The sequence below is a fragment of the Pan paniscus genome, chromosome 3 (assembly GCF_029289425.2).
Source record: "Pan paniscus chromosome 3, NHGRI_mPanPan1-v2.0_pri, whole genome shotgun sequence".
Taxonomy (NCBI): Eukaryota; Metazoa; Chordata; class Mammalia; order Primates; family Hominidae; genus Pan; species Pan paniscus.
Genome location: NC_073252.2, coordinates 152,697,859 through 152,719,943, shown reverse-complemented (window position 1 = coordinate 152,719,943; position 22,085 = coordinate 152,697,859). Strand labels below are relative to the sequence as shown.

The following is a 22,085-nucleotide window of genomic DNA, read 5'->3' as shown; positions in this document are numbered from 1 at the left end:
ATCTTTTTAGAAAAAAGATTCCTTAAAACTTACTAAATAAAATCCTGATATTTTAGATCTGAGGACATTGAAGTCCAATGACTAAACAATTCATTTGCCATTCTAAGGTCACACAGTTTGTCGATGGCTGAGAAAGGATTCTCAATTCTTATACTTTTATTCTAGTAATCATTCTATTAAGCTGCTTCTCTCACTGTACTAACTCCATAATATATATGGTGCATTAATACAAGTGTTAGTAAGATGAGAATTATAAGTAATGCTAAATGTTCATTTAAATGGTCTTTCAGAAAAAAAAAAGTAAATTTCAAGAGTAATACAAATACATTTTCATGAGGACTAAGCCCTCTCAGAGGGTCAAAGACACATAGTTGAGTTAATGGAATTTTGGTCACCACTTGGTCATATGAAAACAAATGTGTAAAATGTCGATCCTGATGCCTATTTCTCATTTAAGTAGGTGAATTTTAAAAGAAATTTTGCAAATTACCTTTGTTCTTTAAAATATGAGTTTGAATAGTATCATCCAAGTTAGAGCTGTAGTTAAAACTCGAAAAAAAATTCTGAAAAGTATTATTTTTCTTCTATTTATAATTTATAACTCCATTATAATATCATAGAATAATTATTTCATATTTGGCTTAAATGCCTCCTAGAATTATTTCTTAAGTTAAAAAAACCTGGAGAAAGTTTCTCTTTATTTCAAAGCAATGGTTTGGAATATTTTTATCTGAAATTATTTTTTATTTTTGCATTTCTGCCCATCAATCTGGAAATAATAATAGCTCATAAGAAAAAAAGCACCAAATATTTTTCAGATTAAAACTTCTCACAATAGTATACTTTCACAAAAGTGTAACTTTCAACAAATTTACAAGTGATAACAGAAATAAAAGCTTCATCTGAATAAAAGGATAAGCTAACAGCGACTATCATGCTTAGAATATATATCTACTAAATACTATTCAATTACTAGAAAAAAATGCAAGATTCTACTGATGTATGCCATTTCAAAGTCAAATATAAGAAGCAATATACAAGTCCATTACAAAATGAATACTGAAATAAGTAAGTACAAAAGATATTGTAAGAATGAATATTCACACACAAAATGGTCCACACAAATCAAGATGGATTCATCTGGGAAAAAAATACTTGCTCAGAGGAAAAGCAGATATATCCAATATAGTTGCACTAAGAAAAAAATGCAAAGTTTTAAGAAACAGGACTAATGAAATTTTAATTAACTAATGTTTACATCTTTTCAACTCCTTTAATTCTTCCTAAGTCTCACTGAAATCATGAAAGCAAACAATATACAGAACTACCTGCCATTAAACCACCACCATGCTATTTTTCTAAGAGGATTTTGCTCATGTTGTGCCCCTCTCTGACACAAACTCTGCAAAGGGTTTACAACTGAGGTCAGGGAAGCATACCTTTTTCCTCTTCTACTCCCAAAATAACCTATGCAAAGAATTTCTGTATCTGCCTTCATCACTAGACTGTGACTCCTTAAACAAAAAAAACAATGTTTTATTTATCTTTAGCTCCAGAATGCTTAGGAAAGCACACTTAGCATGTAAGAGGCTTTCAAAAAAGACCTGTTTAAAAAAAAAAACAAAAACAAAAACACAACCTTAATCATTTTTGTCCAGAACAACAGTACACAAATCTGATGAAATTAAATCAGTGGCACAAGTTAGTTTGTGACAGGTTCTTCATCCCTGTTTTAGAAAGTTTCCAATAGCCATACAAGTAAGAAAAAAATACCACTTGTATTAGTATTACACAAACACAGAAGAGATGCCCTGCTTAAAATTATTTGCTAATAAATTATATAACAAGGTGAATTATCAATTCAGATAAGACTACCTTCCTCTTTCCACTAAGTATTCTCCAGGACTTTCTTCTTCAAAACTCTAACTTTCCAGGACGTTCCTTGATCTCCTTGATTTTGTTTATTCCACTTCTACAATGCAAAGAATCCTCCAAAGAAAAGCAGTGGCAATACTGAAAGACCCAGATTCAAAACAGAGTTGACTTTTAGAAAGAGAAGTACTATTCGCCTTGATAGTTTGCTTTATTACTAAACAGATAACGAGACTGTGAAGATAGAAAAAACTTACTTAAAAATAAGTGATACTGAATGACCCAAGATATCTCCATATAGCAAATATTTAATATAGAACCTATCAATCTTAACCTTCCAGTCTATATTTGGTTTAGATCATTCTTGCACTGCTATAAAGGAATACCTGAGACTGGGTAATTTATACAGAAAAGAGGTTTAATTGGCTCACAGTTCTGTAAGCTTTACAAGCATGGTGCCAGAATCTGCTAGGCTACTGGGAAGGCCTCAAGGAACTTTTTATTCATGGCTGAGGACGAAGCAGAGGCAGGCACATCCCATGGCAAGAGCAGGAGCAAGAGAGCGAAAGCAAGAAGGTGCTACACACTTTTAAACAACCAGATGTGGTGAGGAATCATTCACCATTGCGAAGACAGCACCAAGGGAATGGTGCTAAACCATTCATGAGAAATCCACCGCCATGATCCAATCACCTCCCACCAGACCCCAACTCCAACACTGGGGATTACATTTCAACATGAGATTTGGCAGGGACAAATGTCCAAACTATATCAGGATTCTACCCATTAAACTCACTGACTATCCTACAGATTACAGATCCCTAAAAATAACCCAGTAAATACATAATTTCCTTTTTTTTTTTTTTTTTTTTTTTTTGAGACATAGTCTGGCTCTGTTGCCCAGGCCTGAGTGCAGTGGCTTGATGTCGGCTCACTGCAAGCTCCGCCCCCCGGGTTCACGCCATTCTCCTGCCTCAGCCTCCAGAGTAGCTGGGACTACAGGCGCCCGCCACCACGCCTGGCTAATTTTTCTGTATTTTTAGTAGAGACGGGGCTTCACCGTGTTCGCCAGGATGGTCTCGATCTCCTGACCTCAAGTGATCCGCCCGCCTTAGCCTCCCAAAGTGCTGGGATTACAGGCGTGAGCCACCGCGCCCAGCCCATAATTTCTTATCCTGCTGGTTAGGTAATGAGTTTCCAGTGAGATAAGAGAGGTCATTCCTTGCCATTATGAAGATGAAGATAGTCTCTAATTTTGAAGTAAGTGAAAAAGGATAAGGAAGGTTCTATTTTGGCATTAACCCCAACTTCCAGCTTTTCTTTTATTAAGGGTATTTTGCTTAAAATAGAGCTTGCTTTAGATAGGACCAAAAAAAGCACCTAAATATTTTAAAAATTGATTTTAAGGACCTGTAAACCAAGAACTTTTGAGATGCTAGTAAGATCACTAAATGCTCACCAGAAGTAAACTCCATGACTTCTAGTACTCATGTAGGTGCCTGTTATCCCTGAAAAGACATACTTTTTTTTTCATAACAGCAATGATTGCCATTTAAGCAAAGCCTAATTTTTTTTCTTTTATTTTTCAAACTTGGGAAATAGAAATGGTAACACCAAAACTGTGTGGATATTAAAAGTACACTCTTAAAGAGATCTAAAATATTAATTTAAAAAATGACTTTATATCACATATGATAGTAAAAGATCATCAAGGTTAAGATTGGATAGTAATTCCCAAAATAGCATCAAACTGAAAGGGTTAAAATAAGGATACTGAGGCAAATTCTTTAAAAAAATTACTATCCCCAAAGAAAATATCTTAAAAACAGTAGTTAAATGGATTCTCTAGAAAATTTGACTTCTCAAATTCTTTAATAGAGCCAAAAGATGACTTAATAGGTAAGGAACTTCGTTTGAGAAACTCTAGGAACTAATAACAACCTCTCAAGACTTCAAAACAATTCAATCCTTGGGCTACATAAGTATTTACTAGGATGTCAAGAACACACCACTACCACCCATTGATCTCAACTCTGAGCTATTTGATGAAACCCTATTACCTTTAACTAAAAGAAGGTGTAACTAGAAAGGCATCAACCTTTTAAAACCCAGAGGCTCCAACATTAACAGAAGGGAAAAAGTGATCCAGAACACTGCTATGGCAACACTCAGATCTACTCTTAACCTGCCATATGGCAACATAGAACCTCCTCACTGTCTACAGCTCCTGGCCCTACTTTAATGACCTCTGAAGGGCTGACATTTGTTTTCTGATCAAAGTTTCCTAGACCCCTGATCTCTGGCTCTTCTGCTTCCCTGAATTCTCTTTCTCCTTCTCAGCTGCCTAAATATATTTTCCTGCCTCTAACTCAACAATCTTCACTTACATAGGTACTCAAGCACCATAAGGATTTCTGTGTTACTGTCCATAGACAAGACCTCAGGCTTTGCGTACTCCACCGAAATAGGACCTAGGGTTTTGTTTAATCTTTTTGTTTATATGTGAATTTTGCTTACATTATATTAACTGTTCTGAGCCTGAATACAGATTGAGGAAATAATAAAATACAAATTGTTCAACTTTTTATTAAAATCAGCATTGATACAAGGTTGATAAAATCTGGAATAGATGACTAAAGCAATCTGCATGTGCCCACTAAGGATTTCATTTATTGATGTTACCTTGATCACTAATTAACCATAATTAAGTTGAAAATATTGTACCTGATTAGGTGTTTTCTTAGGGAACTATCGGTTTGTTTAACTATGTTATATAGTTATATAGTTATATATAACTATGGTAATAAGGGAGCTAAAAGCTCTGCTTCCATAGAGAATCTGAATCTTCTTTATGAAATGGGCAAACAATGTCTACATATAATTTTGCCATAAATTAAACTAATATGGCTATGTTGTAAGAATTTTAGAAGTTTATGTGTAAGGGAATGAGGGGGGATAGAAATTTTAAAAATCTTTCAGTATTAGCATGGTAGATCAGACACAAGTATCCTTGGGAGAAACTTGCTCAGCAACTAATTATGTCCCACTCGAAAATAATATTTAGACCCATTTTTCTCTAAGAAACTTAATTTGAATTATTTGCTGTCTACCTAACAATTTTATCTTTAACTTAGATGGTCTTTATTGAAAGTAAAATTGAAGGCTTCTATTTTGTGCATCAATAGAAATAAGAACTAAGAATTTATTAGCTTCAATGATGCTAAATCCCCAAATATCTCCAAACTAATAATTGAAGACACTGCTTAAATGTGTCTTCAAGCAGAACCTTACCTTTAGTCCCACAAGTTTTGCTGATATCTCCAAATCAGAATCTATTAAAAATATTTGTAATATACTTTGGGAGGCCGAGGAGGGTGGGTCGCCTGAGGTCAGTAGTTCAAGACCAGCCCGGCCAACATGGTGAAACCCCATCTCTACTTAAAATACAAAAATTAGCCGGGCGCGGTGGTGGGCGCCTTGTAATCCCAGCTACTCAGGAGGCTGAGGCAGGAGAATTGCTTGAATCCAGGAGACAGGTTGCAGTGAGCCAAGATCATGCTACTGCACCCATGTCTGGGTGACAAAGACAGACTCCATCTCAAAAAAAAAAAAAAAAAATTTCTAATACTATGGCAGTGGCTATGGTACATAAGTAAGCCTAAACAATATATAAAAATTATTCTCCCTTTTGAGAATGTTTTTCTTGACTATTTTCTCTTAAACTTGAGAATATGAATTTTAAATACATGTAAGCTTCTGTACTATGGTTCTGCAACCATATAAAAAATAATTTTCAGTGAAGAGTTTCACAATTATAATCAAGAAACAATGATAACTCTCAAAAGATCTTTCTCTTTTATTTGATTCTCAGGAAACCACTACTCTTCCAATAAATATTATTTGGGACACAAAGTAATCATCAACTAAAATCTGTAGCCGCATTAAAAAATAAACAGGTTTTGGGGGGTGGAGGAGGGGGGAGGCTAACCTAACAGTAAAAAACAGAAAGTAGGAAAACACCATAGTGATATTATGTTTCTTCCTTCACAACGTCAAATATTTAGTTAGCATATCTTTCTATGCTTTTGCAAAGCCTTTCATAATTATCCTTCAAACGTTTTAAAGAAAATTTACTTTTTGAAAAACATGAAATTAAAAAAGAGAATGGTCACAAACATCTCTTAATAATGCTTTTTGTCTTTCATGAGTGATAATGACAAATTTCCAGATTGGTGAGCATAAAGCTGTGTCTACACACGACCCATCTGAAATCCCACTGATTTTACTAACTCCCTATTCCCTGCCCCTCAAAAAGATCATTATGTAGACTTCACCAAAGATGCAGGGACACTCTATAATAAATTGGTTTAATGAACATATCCTGTAACTTATACAAAAAATTTTTATTTCAACTGAGAATTAGTCATTAAAAAAACAATAAATTAATAAAACAGGGTTATGAACACTACAGTAAAACCAAATTTTCCCGCAGGTTAATGCTTAAAAAGCTAAATGTAGGCCAGGTGCGGTGGCTCACGCCTGTAATCCCAACACTTTGGGAGGCCGAGGCGGGCAGATCACGAGGTCAGGAGATCGAGACCATCCTAGCTAACACAGTGAAACGCTGTCTCTACTAAAAATACAAAAAATTAGCCAAAAAATTAGCCTGGCATGGTGGCACGCGCCTGTAGTCCCAGCTAAGCGGGCGGCTGAGGCAGGAGAATCGCCTGAACCTAGGAGGCACAGGTTGCAGTGAGCCAAGATCATGCCACTGCACATAAGCCTAGGCGACAGAGCAAGACTCCATCTCTCAAAAAAAAAAAAAAAAAAAGAAAAGCTAAATGTAGGAAGATTTTACAGGGCACAAGTTTCAAGAAAGTTATCATGACTTTATAAAATTGAGATAAAATTTATGTTACATACTTACCACTAATGTTGAGTTCAAAATAAATGAATTTTAAAATAATCTACAGTATTTCCTAATTTCATATTATACATCATTTAAAGTATTTTTAAACTTACCCAAATGAAGTAATGTAAACTGGGCTGCCAGTTCCTTTGCATCTTCTAACGTAGTACAGAGTTTGTCTGGCATGAAGTAACTCTGGGATCCATTTGCAATAGCAGGAATAACTATCTTATATACCAAGAGTACTTTCCCATCTTGACTTGTTGTTGAATATAAATAATATTCTGGTGGTGCCCAGTTATTTTTGTTGCAGTAATAATCCAAATGCATTACTGCAGAATTAAAATGATTGGATTTTAAAGAATACATACTAATTGGAGTAAGCTTTGTTCCAGGATAAAAAGGGTAAGTGCATCTTTCAACTTCAGGCGGACTTGGGCTATGCTGACCATTGAGACGAGCAGGAAGAGTTGGCAGCTTGCCTAGAGTTTTTGGGTGGCTCTCTTCTTTGTTAGCAAACACAATCAGATTTTCAGAATTTGGACTAATCTGACCGTTAAGATGCTGTCTCCAAGTGTTTTCTTTATTTACTGGTTTAGCTAGTGTTACCTCAATACTTGCTCCATCAATGCATTTTCCATTCATAACAGACATGGCAGCCACTGCATCTTCTCGGTTGAAAAAGTGAACAAAAGCATAATCTCTAAGTTTCTTTACCCGTTCAACTGCACCAGGCTTAAATTTATTGAATTCTGCTTTAATTGTTTCCTCTGTAGTTGAGATCATTAAATTTCTTACATAAAGAACTTTAACTCTCTGCATGGTTTCCTCATCCACCTCTTTCTCTGGGTCAGCCCAATCTACCTGAATGGTGTGGCCCCATAGTTGGAATGTTCCTGTAAAAAAAAATAATAATTTGAAGAGAATTAAAATAAAGAATAGAAGTTAAAGATGTTCAGTAAAACTGTTTCCCTAGAGAAGCAGAAACTCAACTACACATCAATAAATTTGGTTAAGCATTTGTTTCCTATTCACACAAAAATTTTTACTAAATAACTAAAACTTACTATGTAATTTCAGAGTCAATAGAACAAATACACTTCAAAGATAGATCTTTATCAGAAGAATTAAGTGTTGCCCTTTGGATTTTTATTAAACAACAATTAACGGCTCAAAGTGTATATATCCAGTAAAAATATCATAAATAGGACTCATTTTACTGGAACAATTTCTTGTCTTTTAGAATCATGTGATTTATTTTACTTCATTACTCAAACAATTCTTTACTCCTCTTTAAGTGACATTATGTATTTTGATAATATTGATCCCTGATGTACTATCATCTCTCCATATTTGTAATAATGTTAATATTGAAAAACAACCTTTCAGTTTACCTGGAATTAGCTTCCTCCTTGCCATAGCAGCAGCTCTGTGAGATTCATATTCCACAAATGCAAAACCACGATTTTTGGTCTTATCAGTTGCACTTGGATAAACAATGACATCTACAACTCCTTCTGTAACTTTCTTCATTTCATCTAAAATTTCTTCTTTCTTCTTTTCCTTGGGAATAGCTCCAATAAATAATCTACAATTATCCAGGCTTACACACACACCAATAAACTTCCCTGGTCGAATTTCATAATTATTAAGAATTCTGATGGCTAATTGGGCTTCTTCTTTTGTAGTGTACATCACAAAAGCATAACCTCGATTTTCACCACTAAATTCCATCATAAGTCGAAATTCATATATCTTCCCAGCTCTTTCAAATACAGGAACTAACTCATCTTCATACATATCACGAGGTATTTTTCCTACAAAAACTTCACAGCCTCTAGGTGGAGGTGGACCTTCCCAACCTGAACGACAAAAATGAAAAGACACATAAATTCTAATTGGATATTTGTACTCACTATTCAATCATATATTCATTCAACAAATTTGCTGTGCTATGTGCCACTCACAATTCTAGGTATTGGTGATACAACAGTGGACAAAATAAAGCCCCTTCCCTTATGAAGCTAATATTCAATAGAGAAGGGAGATAACAAGTGAGCGGTTAAGTGCTACGAAGAAAATCAAGGGAGTGGTCAGGCAAATCTCTGGGTACGTGAGATTTAAGCAAAGACCTGAATAGAATGAGGGAGTGAGCCATGAGGATTATCTGGGAAAAGGGCATTTGGAAAGAAGAAAAAGCAAGCGCTTTTATGTCAGAGCAACATAGATTATGGAAGCCTGTACAGCTAACATGTACTTGAGAAAGGAAGAAAGTGGTAAGTGCTGCAGCCATTGAGGTAACCAGAAGCCAGATTTTTATTTTAAGTGTGATAAACTGAAGTGTTTCGGGCAAAGGAATTGTATTGACTATTGGTAGAAAAGTCGAACATTCTATTTACATGTTTCCATTTTGTTTTCTAGTTTAAACACCACTCACCTACTCACTGCTGTTTCAAATTCCTCCCCAGATGATCTCCTCTTTAACACCTAGAGTAGCACCCTTTTCCCTACTTTCCTAATCCTGACTTCTTTCTCAACCTAGCCTAGCTTCTTTCTCAACTGCTTCTTAGATGAAGAGCAGGGCTGAAAAAATGTAATGGTAAGACATGAATAACATTTATAATTTAACTCTCCTCAACAGTAAAAAAAAAAAAAAAATGTCTTAAAGCAGTTACAAGGAGAGAGCTATTGTTTGGAATACTTGTGGGGATACACATCTAATCTACATGACGAGGTTAAAGATTAAATTTAAAAGACTGTAAGCAAATCCACACCTGGAGGAGGACCGCCAAATTTCCTTTGTCCATTTTCCTGAACCATGTTGTAACCAGTCTTTTCCATCAAAGCAAGTAATGCTGCTTCATTCTGAGTACCAGTTCGAACTTTACTGCATCCATTTGTTCCATCTATATTTTCTTCATTCATGGTTGCAGTTCCTAAAATAAAGTTTAATAACACTGGTTAAGTTTACAACAGAATACCAAGCATCTATAAGGCATTTCTTTGGGTTGCAGAAAAACAAAGACAGTTGTGGCTGGCATGTTTGATTAGCCTTCACTGTCCTCTGAGGTTCTGTCCCAAAGCTCTTCGCTACAGTGGAAACTTGGAAACTTCTTTCAATGTCACTGACCAATTATGCAGTACCTTTAGAAGGCCTAAGCTATAAGAAAGGGACACAAACAATGAAAAAGAGAAAGCAACAAAGAATGGAAAAACAAAATTAAGTGAAAGAGAAGAAAAAGGAAAGCAAACAGAATAACAACAAAATGTAAGCCATCAACGAATATACCTGCCAATCTACATAGCCCAAAATTTAAATCATTTTATCATCTAAGCCAACTGGATTTTCCTGTGGCTTACATTCAACCAATAAATGACACCCCAACAAACATATTTCCTCTCTTCCAAACTCTCACAACCAGAAACCTGGGTGTTATCCCAGAGCCCTTGATGCACAGCTCATCAGTCACTAAGACTTGAAGATTTTATCAGATATTTATTTCATTTTTTGAGACAAAGTCTCACTTTGTCACCCAGGCTAGAGTGCAGTGGTGTGAAGGTGGCTCCTGCAGCGTTGGCTTCCTGGTCTCAAGTGATTCTCCCACCTCAGTCCCCCAAGTAGCTGGGACTACAGGCACACACCACCATGCCTGGCTAATTTTTGTTTTTATTTTGTGTGTGTGTAGAGACTGGGTTTCACCACGTTGCCCAGGCTGGTCTCAAACTCCTGAGCTCAAGCAATCCACCCGCCTAGGCCTCCCAAAGTGCTGGGGTTATAGATGTGAGCCACTGCACCCGGCCCTAAATATTTCTTGAAATCAGTCTATTCCCGTCCATCCCTACAGCCTATTCTCAGACGATTATTTTTTACTTCAATTAGTGCTAGGTTCCTAAATGCTGTTCCAACTTTTAATTTTGTTGCCCTCAAAATCTCCATAATGCTGTCAAGGTGATATAAAATATATATCTGCTTAATTTAAACTTCTATTTCAAATCAAAAATAAGGAAGAAAATGACTAAATTATTAATCTTAAAATCAGGGAGCTCCTTCTAAAAAATAAGTTTAAAAGCTTCAAAGGTACCTGGGAGTTTGAGGCTGCAGTGAGCCGTGACTGCAAACCACTGCACTCTGGCCTGGGCAACAGGGCAAGATCCTGTCTGAAACAAACAAATCCCTCAAAAAAATACATTAATAGATTTTTTTTACTACATAAAAATACTTTAGAAGGCAAAAAAAAAAAAATCCACAAAAACTAAGTCAAAAAAATTACACAGAAAAATGATCTGCAATACATCATAAAGAGCTAATTTCCTTAAAATAAAAAGGACAGCATGGTGTTATAAAGTGCAGACTCAGGTTCAAGACTGGCTAAAAAATCTGAATCCTGGTTCTTCCTTTACTAAGCTCTGACTTTGGACAAATTATTTAGCCTCTCAATGCCTATGTTTACCTGTCTATAATAAGTAGATAATAATAGTTTCTACCTCAGGGTAGAAGGATTCAGGGGATTCAAAATAAAGGGTTTAAAATAGGTCTTTGCATATGAGCACTATACATGTATTTCCTATTATTACTACCTAATAAAACAGTAAGAAAAACAAACTGCACAGCAGAGCCTGCAAATTCAAAATGCATTCATTTGTTCAACAAATATTTATTAAGGACCAACTATATTCTATGCACTATTCCTTACATCTGGGATATTATTAGTAAATAAAAGGCCAGAATTTCTCCCTTGCATAGCTTACACTCTAATGGGGAAAAAATAACAGATGATTTTTTAAAAAAGCAAATAATAAGAGGTAAGAATACTTAGGGAAAAAAGGAAAAGGAATAGGGCACATGGGTCAGTGGAAGGTTGACAAGGGAAGAGAACCTGCAAATTTAAACAGGAAAGCTAGTGCAGACTTCACCAAAAAGGTAACCTTCCAGCAAAGAATTAAGGAGCCTACCCATGCAGCTATCTGGGAAGAACATCCCATACAAATGGAGAAACCAAGACAAAGGCCTTATATAAAGGTGTACTTGGCATGTACAAGGTATACCTTGTAAGTTAGGTAACTTCTTATAAACTTTAGCTTTTATTCTGAGTTAAATGAGGAGCTACTATAGATTCTGAGCATACGAGTAACAGGTTCTTTCATTTTAAAAGGATCATCTGGCTGTTACATGGGGAAGTCAGTAGAAGGGCAAAGGTGGAAGCAGTGAGACCACTTATGCCTGTAATCCCAGCACTTTGGGAGGCCGAGGCAGGCAGATCACGAGGTCAGGAGGTTGAGACCATCCTGGCTAACACGGTGAAACCCCATCTCTAGTAAAAATAGAAAAAATTAGCCAGGCGTGGTGGCGGGTGCCTGTACTCCCAGCTACTCAGCAGGCTGAGGCAGGAGAATGGCATGAACCCAGGAGGCGGAGCTTGCAGTGAGCAGAGATGGCGCCACTGCAGTCCAGCCTGGGCGAAAGAGCGAGAATCCATCTCAAAAAAAAAAAAAATGATTACTACTAAAATCCAGGCAAGAGATGATGGTGGCATGGGCCAGAGAGGTTAAGGTGGAAGGGATAAGTGGTCTGACTTGAGATATATTTTGAAGTACATCCAATAGAATTTTCTGACATACTGTGAGATAAACAGGCAAGTGAAGGATGACACCACAGTTCTGGCCTAAGCAACAAGGAGAGAGATGAATACTGAGTAGAATTGGTTTTAGGGGTAAGATCAGAGTTCAGTTTTAGGTATTTTAAATTTGAATATCAAACGATCACTCAAATGCTTTTACAAGTCTCTGGCAAGAAATGTTAAGAGGTCAAGAAATGAGACCATAAGAAATGGAATCGACCGTGCTCCTATAAAGTCCAATGCACCATCTGAAAAAGGCAGTGGCTACTAAACTCCAGCAAACTAATAGAAGAGAATCCAGCTTGCCTAGTTATATCAAATTTTCCAATTTTTCAAAATCTCTCAGTATTTAAAAACTGAAAATTAATTTAATTGTCAAACAGCTATGAAAGTGTACAGACCAAACAAAACACCTGCAGGCTTCCTACGGTTCAAACTCTGGGCTGCATGAGGGCAGAGACCACTTTGGCCTTCAACACTTTCTCAAGTACCCACCACAGTCTTTGGCACACAGAAGGTACTCAATAATTATCTGCTGGGAAGCCCACGAGAAAACTCAGGGAAAACTTAAGACTTCATACACTGCTAGCATGTATGCATTACTGAAATTATCCTTTTAGAGGGAAATTTGACAATAGCTATCAAAATCTAAAATACACATATACTTCATAATTACTAAAAATTTAACCTACAGATATAACTGCAAGAGTATACAAAGATATAAGCATAAGAATGTTCAATGAAACACTGTATATAGAAATAACAGTCTAGAAAATATCTAGCTCCTCTTCAGTAGAAGACTGCATCAAAAATCAGGATACAACAACACAGGGAATGTTATGAAGCTATTAAAGAATATCATAGATTTGCATGTATGATATGGAAAAATATTCAAGAAATATGTGAGAAAGAGCAAGTAGAAAATATATTTACTTTCATATCAACTGTATGTTGTTTTACAGATATACAGGTACACATTCATAGATGGCTGTGTAGGAATATAAAAATGTTGAAACAATTTACAAGGAACTTTACTGGTAGTTATCATTGGTGAGTAGGAATAAGGAGTCAAGTAACCCTTACTTCTCACTTTTCTGTGATTATCAAGAGCACGTGCTACTCAATTAAATAAAAAGCCCTTTCAGGGGTTTCCCAGTTCCTTAAAAATAAAATCTGAACTCTTCAGAAAGCCATAAGGATCTCTTCATCATCTCTTCCTCCAGCTTCATTTCTTATGATATGCCAACAACAATGCTGACCTATTTGCAAATTCTCAAATATGCCAGGTGCTCATATATGTTCCTTTACATAGATTGTTCCTATAGTCCTTCTCTACTTTCTCGGCCTTTCCTACTCCTAATATTCTCCAGGAAAACCCTCCCTGACCCTCCCTCTCAACTCTAAATCAAGTATTCCCTTATATGTACTTATATCACAGAATCCATTTCAGCGTGCTGTGACAGTCAATTCCCTCCATCTCTCTCCCGCTACTAGACATTGAAAAGGGTCTAGCCTTTCATTTCTGAATCCAAAGCACCATGCAGACTCCCTGGCATATGATAACTCTTCATTCAATGAATGAGACACGGAAGGAGAGACATCATGATTTAACTAAAAATAATGCAACTGTGTGGGAGAAGACCTGAATTCCAGTTGTTGGTCAGATTTTGGCAAGCACTTTACAACTCTGACCTTTACTTTCCTAATCTATGAAATTCCATTTTACTTCTACATTTAATGATTTGGCATATTAAATACCACATATAATGACACGCACTCTATATACATTATCTCATTTATTATTTATAGTAATCTGTAAATATTTTTCTTTTCCAGTTTAAAAATACATAAAACGAGACTAAGAGAGAAAGTAATAGTGCTATTAAATTGATAAGGTAAATACGGTATTCAAATCAGAAATCTGTTTGCCCAAATGCTGGGCTACTAACCCCTACTTGTACTACTCTAATTTTAGATATTTAAAATTCACATCTCTGAAAAGCTATGTGATTTACTTGAGGTCATATAACTTACAAATAGCAACACAAATACCTGAATCCAGATTTTTTTCACAATTTTTTTTAGATTATAACATCAAATCAATTATTCATACCTTCTCCGAAAAACTATTGCACGCTTTTAAAACAACCCAAACATTGTATTAACTTAGATGGAAAAGTCCGGCAACAAAGCTTTTTGGAAAACCCTTAATAAAAGTAATTTCAGATTTATAAGAAACCTTAAAATTCACCTAATTCAACCACCCACCTGATATGTGTATCCTCTTTATAATATTGCCACAAAGAAGATATCCATCGTATTTTTTATTCTTACAAAGAACTCATTATCCTCTAGAGCAACTAAACTTTGAATAATTATTTAAGAAAGTTATTTCTTATAATGTATCATAATCTCTTTCCTGGTTAACTTTCACATATCGATCCTGATTTTAACTTTCTGGCAAAAGTGAACCTGCCTCTTTCATATAACTGCATTTGAAAGATGATTCACTTCCAAGTACCTGGGACTACAGTCATGCACCACCACATCCAGCTAATTTTTTATACAGACGGGGTTTCAACATGTTACCCAGGCTGGTCTCGAACTCTTGGGCTCAAGTGATCCACCGCCTTGGCCTCTCAAAGTGCTGGAATTACAGGCGTGAGTCACGGCACCTGACCTCATTACCAGTTATTTTAACCAGACACTTCCTAAACTGGCATCCCTTAAAACATTGTTCCAGAGGTGATTAAAAGGTCTCCAAAATGTGTTCGATGTCTAAACACATCTGAGAAATCACTATGCATCCCTCTTAAAAGGATCACAATGATCATCTGCATATTTAAGGCCAAGAAAAGTTTCAGTTAAAAAGAACTTTCCAGCTTTAACTCAAGTGTTTCAGCATGATACCCTAATTATCCTTGGCCTATCTATTAAGTTTCTACAGAACCATGGGAAAATGCTACTTAACTGTTTCTTATATGACATAGTTTATGTTCTCTCATTATCCTGTCTCTTCTTCCTTCAAAAGTGTGGTTGGCCAAAATTGAAAACTCCAGCAATACAGATAAACAGCACAATGGTGTTCTACAAAGCTGCATGCTATTGTCGGTTGAAATTCAGCATGCTGTCAACAAAAACCTCAAATCTGCCCCGCCCTATATCAAGTATCCAGAATTTAGAATCAACTTAATCTCATATTATTAGATTCAACCTGCCAGTTCTTCCTACCTCCCGTCTGATCTTTTACTCACTTGTCCCATCCATGAAATGGCTAATTTTTCCCGCTTTTCCAAGATAAAACTTTCCATATTAGCAAACTTAAGAGCTATCTGTCCAAATATAAATAGAAAACATCTTAAAACTTCCCTAGTCTGACCATTAGTAATAGAATTCTGCATTGTCTTAAATGGTCAACATTGTTTCATAATTGTAATATCATAGAATATCTACCCATCAATACAATCTGGGCCCTGATAATTCATTTTAAGATGTATTTACATTTGAAAAACAGGTATATGTGATATTCTGAAGAAACTCATTTTGCTTTTTTAAAAAATTTATTCCCCCGAGGGGAATGCACCATACCTGGAGGTACTGCAATATCAAGTCAGTGAGTGGAGCAGATGGAGCAAGCTCCTATTCCCTCTCCTGGCTCCAAAAATCCATTTAAGATCTGTCCTCAGCACAACATATCAGAATCCCTGGGACACATTTAAAGCAGTGTGTAGAGGGAATTTTATAGCACTAAATGCCCACAAGAGAAAGCAGGAAAGATCTAAAATTGACACCCTAACATCACAATTAAAAGAACTACAGAAGCAAGAGCAAACACATTCAAAAGCTAGCAGAAGGCAAGAAATAACTAAGATCAGAGCAGAACTGAAGGAGATAGAGACACAAAAAAACCTTCAAAACATCAATGAATCCAGGAGCTGGTTTTTTGAAAAGATCAACAAAATTGATAGACCACTAGCAAGACTAATAAAGAAGAAAAGAGAGAAGAATCAAACGCAATAAAAAATGATAAAGGGGATATCACCATCGATCTCACAGAAATACAAACTACCATCAGAGAATACTATAAACACCTCTACACAGATAAACTAGAAAATCTAGAAGAAATGGATAAATTCCTGGACACATACACCCTCCCAAGACTAAACCAGGAAGAAGTTGAATCCCTCAATAGACCAATAACAGGCTCTGAAATTGAGGCAATAATTAATAGCCTACCAACCAAAAAAAGTCCAGGACCAGATGGATTCAAAGCCGAATTCTACCAGAGGTACAAAGAGGTGCAGGTACCATCTCTTCTGAAACTATTCCAATCAATAGAAAAAGAGGGAGTCCTCTCTAACTCATTTTATGAGGCCAGCATCATCCTGATACCAAAGCCTGGCAGAGACACAACAAAAAAAGAGAATTTTAGACCAATATCCCCGATGAACACGGATGCAAAAATCCTCACTAAAATACTGGCAAGCCGAATCCAGCAGCACATCAAAAAGCTTATCCACCATGATCAAGTGGGCTTCATCCCTGGGATGCAAGGCTGGTTCAACATACACAAATCAATAAACGTAACCCATCATATAAACAGAACCAAAGACAAAAACCACATGATTATCTCAATACATGCAGAAAAGGCCTTTGACAAAATTCAACAGCCCTTCATGCTAAAAACTCTCAATAAATTAGGTATTGATGGGACGTATCTCAAAATAATGAGCTATTTATGACAAACCCACAGCCAATACCATACTGAATGGGCGAAAACTGGAAGCATTCCCTTTGAAAACTGGCACAAGACAGGGATGCCCTCTCTTACCACTCCTACTCAACATAGTGTTGGAAGTTCTGGCCAAGGCAATCAGGCAGGAGAAAGAAATAAAGGGTATTCAATTAGGAAAAGAGGAAGTCAAATTGTCCCTGTTTGCAGATGACATGATTGTATATTTGTAAAACCCCATCGTCTCAGCCCAAAATCTCCTTAAGCTGATAAGCAACTTCAGCAAAGTCTCAGTATACAAAAGCGATGTGCAAAAATCACAAGCATTCTTATACACCAATAACAAACAGCCAAATCATGTGAAGCAATTCACAATTGCTTCAAAGAGAATAAAATACCTAGGAAGCCAACTTACAAGGGATGTGAAGGACCTCTTCAAGGAGAACTATAAACCACTGCTCAATGAAATAAAAGAGGACACAAACAAATGGAAGAACATTCCATGCTCATGGATAGGAAGAATCAATACATGAAAATGACTATACTGCCAAAGGTAATTTATACATTCAATGCCATCCGCATCAAGCTACCAATGACTTTCTTCACAGAATTGGAAAAAACTACTTTAAAGTTCATATGGAACCAAAAAAGAGCCTACATTGCCAAGACAATCCTAAGCAAAAAGAACAAAGCTGGACACACCACGCTACCTGACTTCAAACTATATAAGGCCACGGTAACCAAAACAGCATGGTACTGGTACCAAAACAGAGATATAGACCAATGGAACAGAACAGAGCCCTCAGAAATAATACCACACATCTACAACCATCTGATCTTTGACAAACCTGACAAAAACAATAAATGGGGAAAGGATTCCCCATTTAGTAAATGGTGCTGGGGAAACTGGCTAGCCATATGGAGAAAGCTGAAACTGGATCCCTTCCTTACACCTTATATAAAAATTAATTCGAGATGGATTAAAGACTTAAATGTTAGACCTAAAACCATAAAAACCCTAGAAGAAAACCTAGGCAATACCATTGAGGACACAGGCATGGGCAAGGACTTCATGACTAAAACACCAAAAGCAATGGCAACAAAAGCCAAAACTGACAAATGGGATCTAATTAAACTAAAGAGCTTCTGCACAGCAAAAGAAACTACCATCAGAGTCAACAGGCAACCTACAGAATGGGAGAAAATTTTTACAATCTAACCATCTGACAAAGGGCTAATATCCAGAATCTCCAAAGAAGTTAAACAGATTTACAAGAAAAAAAATCAAACAACCCCATCAAAAAGTAGGCGAAGGACATGAACAGACATTTCTCAAAAGAAGACATTTATGCAGCCAACAGACACATGAAAAAATTCTCATCATCACTGGCCGTCAGAGAAATGCAAATCAAAACCACAATGAGATACCATCTCATACCAGTTAGAATGGTGACTATTAATAAGTCAGGAAACAACAGGTGCTGGAGAGGATGTGGAGAAATAGGAACACTTTTACACTGTTGGTGGGACTGTAAACTAGTTCAACCATTGTGGAAGACAGTGTGGTGATTCCTCAAGGATCTAGAACTAGAAATACCATTTGACCCAGCCATCCCATTACTGGGTCTATACCCAAAGGATTATAAATCATGCTGCTATAAAGACACATGCACATGTATGTTTACTGTGGCACTATTCACAATAGCAAAGACTTCACACCAACCCAAATGTCCATCAATGATAGACTGGATTAAGAAAATGTGGCACATATACACCATGGAATACTATGCAGCCATAAAAAAGGGTGAGTTCATGTCCTTTGTAGGGATATGGATGAAGCTGGAAACCATCATTCTCAGCAAACTATCGCCAAGGACAGAAAACCAAACACTGCATGTTCTCACTCATAGGTGGGAACTGAACAATGAGAATACTTGGACACAGGGTGGGGAACATCACACATCGGGGCCTGTCATGGGGTGAATACTTGGACACAGGGTGGGGAACATCACATCGGGGCCTGTCATGGGGTGGGGGGAGGGGGGAGGGATAGCATTAGGAGATATACCTAATGTAAATGACGAGTTAATGGGTGCAGCATGGCATATGTATACATATGTAACAAACCTGCACATTGTACCCTAGAACTTAAAGTATTAAAAAAAAATTGTCCTCAGATAGAAGACATATCAGATATTAAACTGGTAAGAACACATACTATACTTGATCTTGGCCAAATGGCCAAGAAGAGTAGAAACTCACTTATTAAAAAATAATAAAGTTATATTATAAAGATCTATCTCCAGAGAAGGAAAAAAAGCTATTCAGCTTTCCCTCAATTCCTCCTTTCTTATTTATTTCAATATAAGTACTATCTCATTTATATTGTTTTTAGGTTCTTATAATTTACTAACCTCACACAGTTATTATTTTTGTTTTCCAAGAAGGAGTCTCACTCTGTCACCCAGGCTGGAGTGCAATGGCGCAATCTTGGCTCACTGCAACCTCCACCCCCCAGGTTCAAGTGATTCTCCTTCCTCAGCCTCCCAAGTAGCTGGGACTACAGGCATGTGCCATCATGCCTGGCTAATTTTTCTATTTTTAGTAGAGGTGGGGTTTCACTATGTTGGCCAGGCTTGTCTTGAACTCCTGACCTCGTGATCCACCCGCCTCAGCATCCCAAAGTGCTGGGATTAAAGGCGCGAGCCGTCACACTCAGCCTGTTTTGTTTTTTTTAACCGAAGATTTAAGATGAATATCCTCACACATTTATTAAACAGCAGAAAGAGAAAGTAGACAATAATTTTTATCAAGGGAAAAGTCTTATGTCTGTATTATCAGCTTTGTATCTTACACTATACTTCATGGACAGATTTATGTGACACCAAATGCAATAAATAAAACAATGTAATATTAATAGATTCAGATAAAAGAAATGTTATTTTTTGTAATCAGAACCATTAATAAGATAAAGACTGGCCAGGTACGGTGGCTCACACCTGTAATCCCAGCACTTTGGGAGAATGAGGCAGGTGGATTGCCTGAGGTCAGGAGTTCAAGACCAGTCTGGCCAACATGGTGAAACACCATCTCTACTAAAAATACAAAAAAATTAGCCAGGCATGGTGGCATGCGCCTGTAATCCCAGCTACTCAGGAAGCTGAAGCTGGGGAATTGCTTGAACCTAGGAGGTGGAGGTTGCAGTGAGCTGAGATCGTGCCACTGCATTCCAGCCTGGGGGAGAGAACAAGGCTCCATCTCAAAAAAAAGAAGATAAGGATTGACTGAGCAACCAACTTTCAGTCTTTTGTCTTTTAAAAAATTCAATATTTTTCTATCACCATTCCTTTAAAATTAAGAGCATTTTAAGTGACATAACCACCTTTCTCAACTAAACACTGTTTGACTCTAGGTTTTGCCATTAAACCATCGCTGAATATTTTGTAGTAATATTACAATTGCAAGTGGACCTTAGATGACCTCCAATACTGTAGACAAGAAAACCAAAAGCAAATATGGTGAAGAGTCCTGCTTAAAGTCACAAAATTAGTAATCGAAAAGACCAAGGGCCCAAACCATGGAGCCTCAGAAATTCATAGCTCTGAACTCTCTTCCATAATTTAGTCCAGAGAGTCTTCAATGGCCTCGACATCCCACAGGACATCACACTGGCCCACTACACTAAAGATCATGTTGATAAAATGTGAATAGGGAATTGTGACATTTATATTTTTTAAACATGCTACAGGAAAAACAGTGAGAGAAAAAACAAGAATCTAGTTAAGGCTGTTGCAAAAGTTTTTGCCATTAAAAGTAATGGCAAAAACTGTTATTACTTTTGCACCAATCTTAATATGGTACCTTACATATGCTACTTACTGGTTATAGAAGTAATAAATATGCTCCTGTTTTATCCAAAATGTAGAATTTAACTTAATAAACAAGACTTTTTTTTTTTAACTACAATTCACAGCTAGCTCCAAATGGCTGATTTCTGCAATCCAACCCATCTCTACAATTACGTTACAGACCTATTTTTTGGGTTAATTCATGTCTCTAAAGTTCTATTTTTAAAGAGATTATTTAGGTTCTTACAATGAAATAACACACATTAAAGGCTCCTTTTACTAGATAATGACTAGAAACATATGCTAGACTTTGTACATCTCAAGAAATCTCAATCAAAATATTATGAAAGCTTGAAATTACAGAAGTAAAAGACACACTGAAGCGTCACCAATCCTATATTCTCTTTAGAAAAAAAAAGCATTATCTCAAAGCCTCCAAAACAAAATATATGCACATGTATAATCCACAAGAAAGTTCAAAATTACCTAACTTTAACATATTAATTTAACAAAAGTATATTTCTAAAAGAGGCAAAATTCAAGAATAGCCAGAGAAATATAATCAAATCTAAAACAAGCATACAATACATTCATTCTAAAATACTCCAGAATCAACCTGTTACCTAAATATCCAAGAAAGCACATCTGTCCTATACATTAGAGCAAAACTGACATACCAATTGAGGCTTCCAGACTTAATTTGTCCTCTGCCACTTTCAGGTGTGGAGTCACACTACAAAGCGTTCTAAAAACTTGTTTCCTTACCCTGCTGACCCAAGTAATCCAAGTAAGAGAAGGAGGGATCCTGAGTAGGAGAATGTCAAAAATGGTTTTGCAGACAAAGTGGGAATGAGAAATTAAAAGTTGTGCCATATTTAACTCTAGCTTTCAGATATGTATTTTTTTCCCTAAACTGTAGACTTTCAAAGATTCCTCTCTAGCTCACTTTCAAAAGAAAAAATAGAAGAAAGGAAAAAACCTCTCTAAGGTATGAAGCAAAAGGCCAAGACAGGATAGCAAATCACAAGCTATTCAAGTAACAATCTGAATCAAGCCTTTAAGTGCTAACTATATCTCCTTTAATTTTAACCTTCTTAATAATTATC

The 22,085-nt window shown here is 36.4% G+C and overlaps 1 protein-coding gene, 1 non-coding gene and 1 pseudogene across 9 annotated transcripts in view; all 3 read right to left on the bottom strand.

The window, feature by feature from the left end:
• Positions 1 to 22,085, bottom strand: part of RBM46 (RNA binding motif protein 46) — a 47,624-nt gene that overhangs the window by 22,401 nt on the left and 3,138 nt on the right. For all 8 annotated transcript variants that reach the window (XM_055111958.2, XM_055111956.2, XM_055111961.2 and 5 more), the window contains exons 2-4: positions 9,556 to 9,717; positions 8,176 to 8,643; positions 6,895 to 7,677 (exon numbers count right to left, since the gene is read on the bottom strand). In XM_055111958.2, coding sequence (XP_054967933.1) covers positions 6,895 to 7,677; positions 8,176 to 8,643; positions 9,556 to 9,706 — 1,402 coding nt within the window. In that variant the 5' untranslated portion in view covers positions 9,707 to 9,717. The remainder of the gene's footprint in view (positions 1 to 6,894; positions 7,678 to 8,175; positions 8,644 to 9,555; positions 9,718 to 22,085) is intronic.
• On the bottom strand, positions 15,972 to 16,165 carry LOC112439771 (U2 spliceosomal RNA). Its single transcript, XR_003027999.1, has one exon. It is a non-coding gene; the product is annotated as a U2 spliceosomal RNA (small nuclear RNA).
• Positions 19,177 to 19,384, bottom strand: LOC112439764 (U2 spliceosomal RNA; annotated as a pseudogene).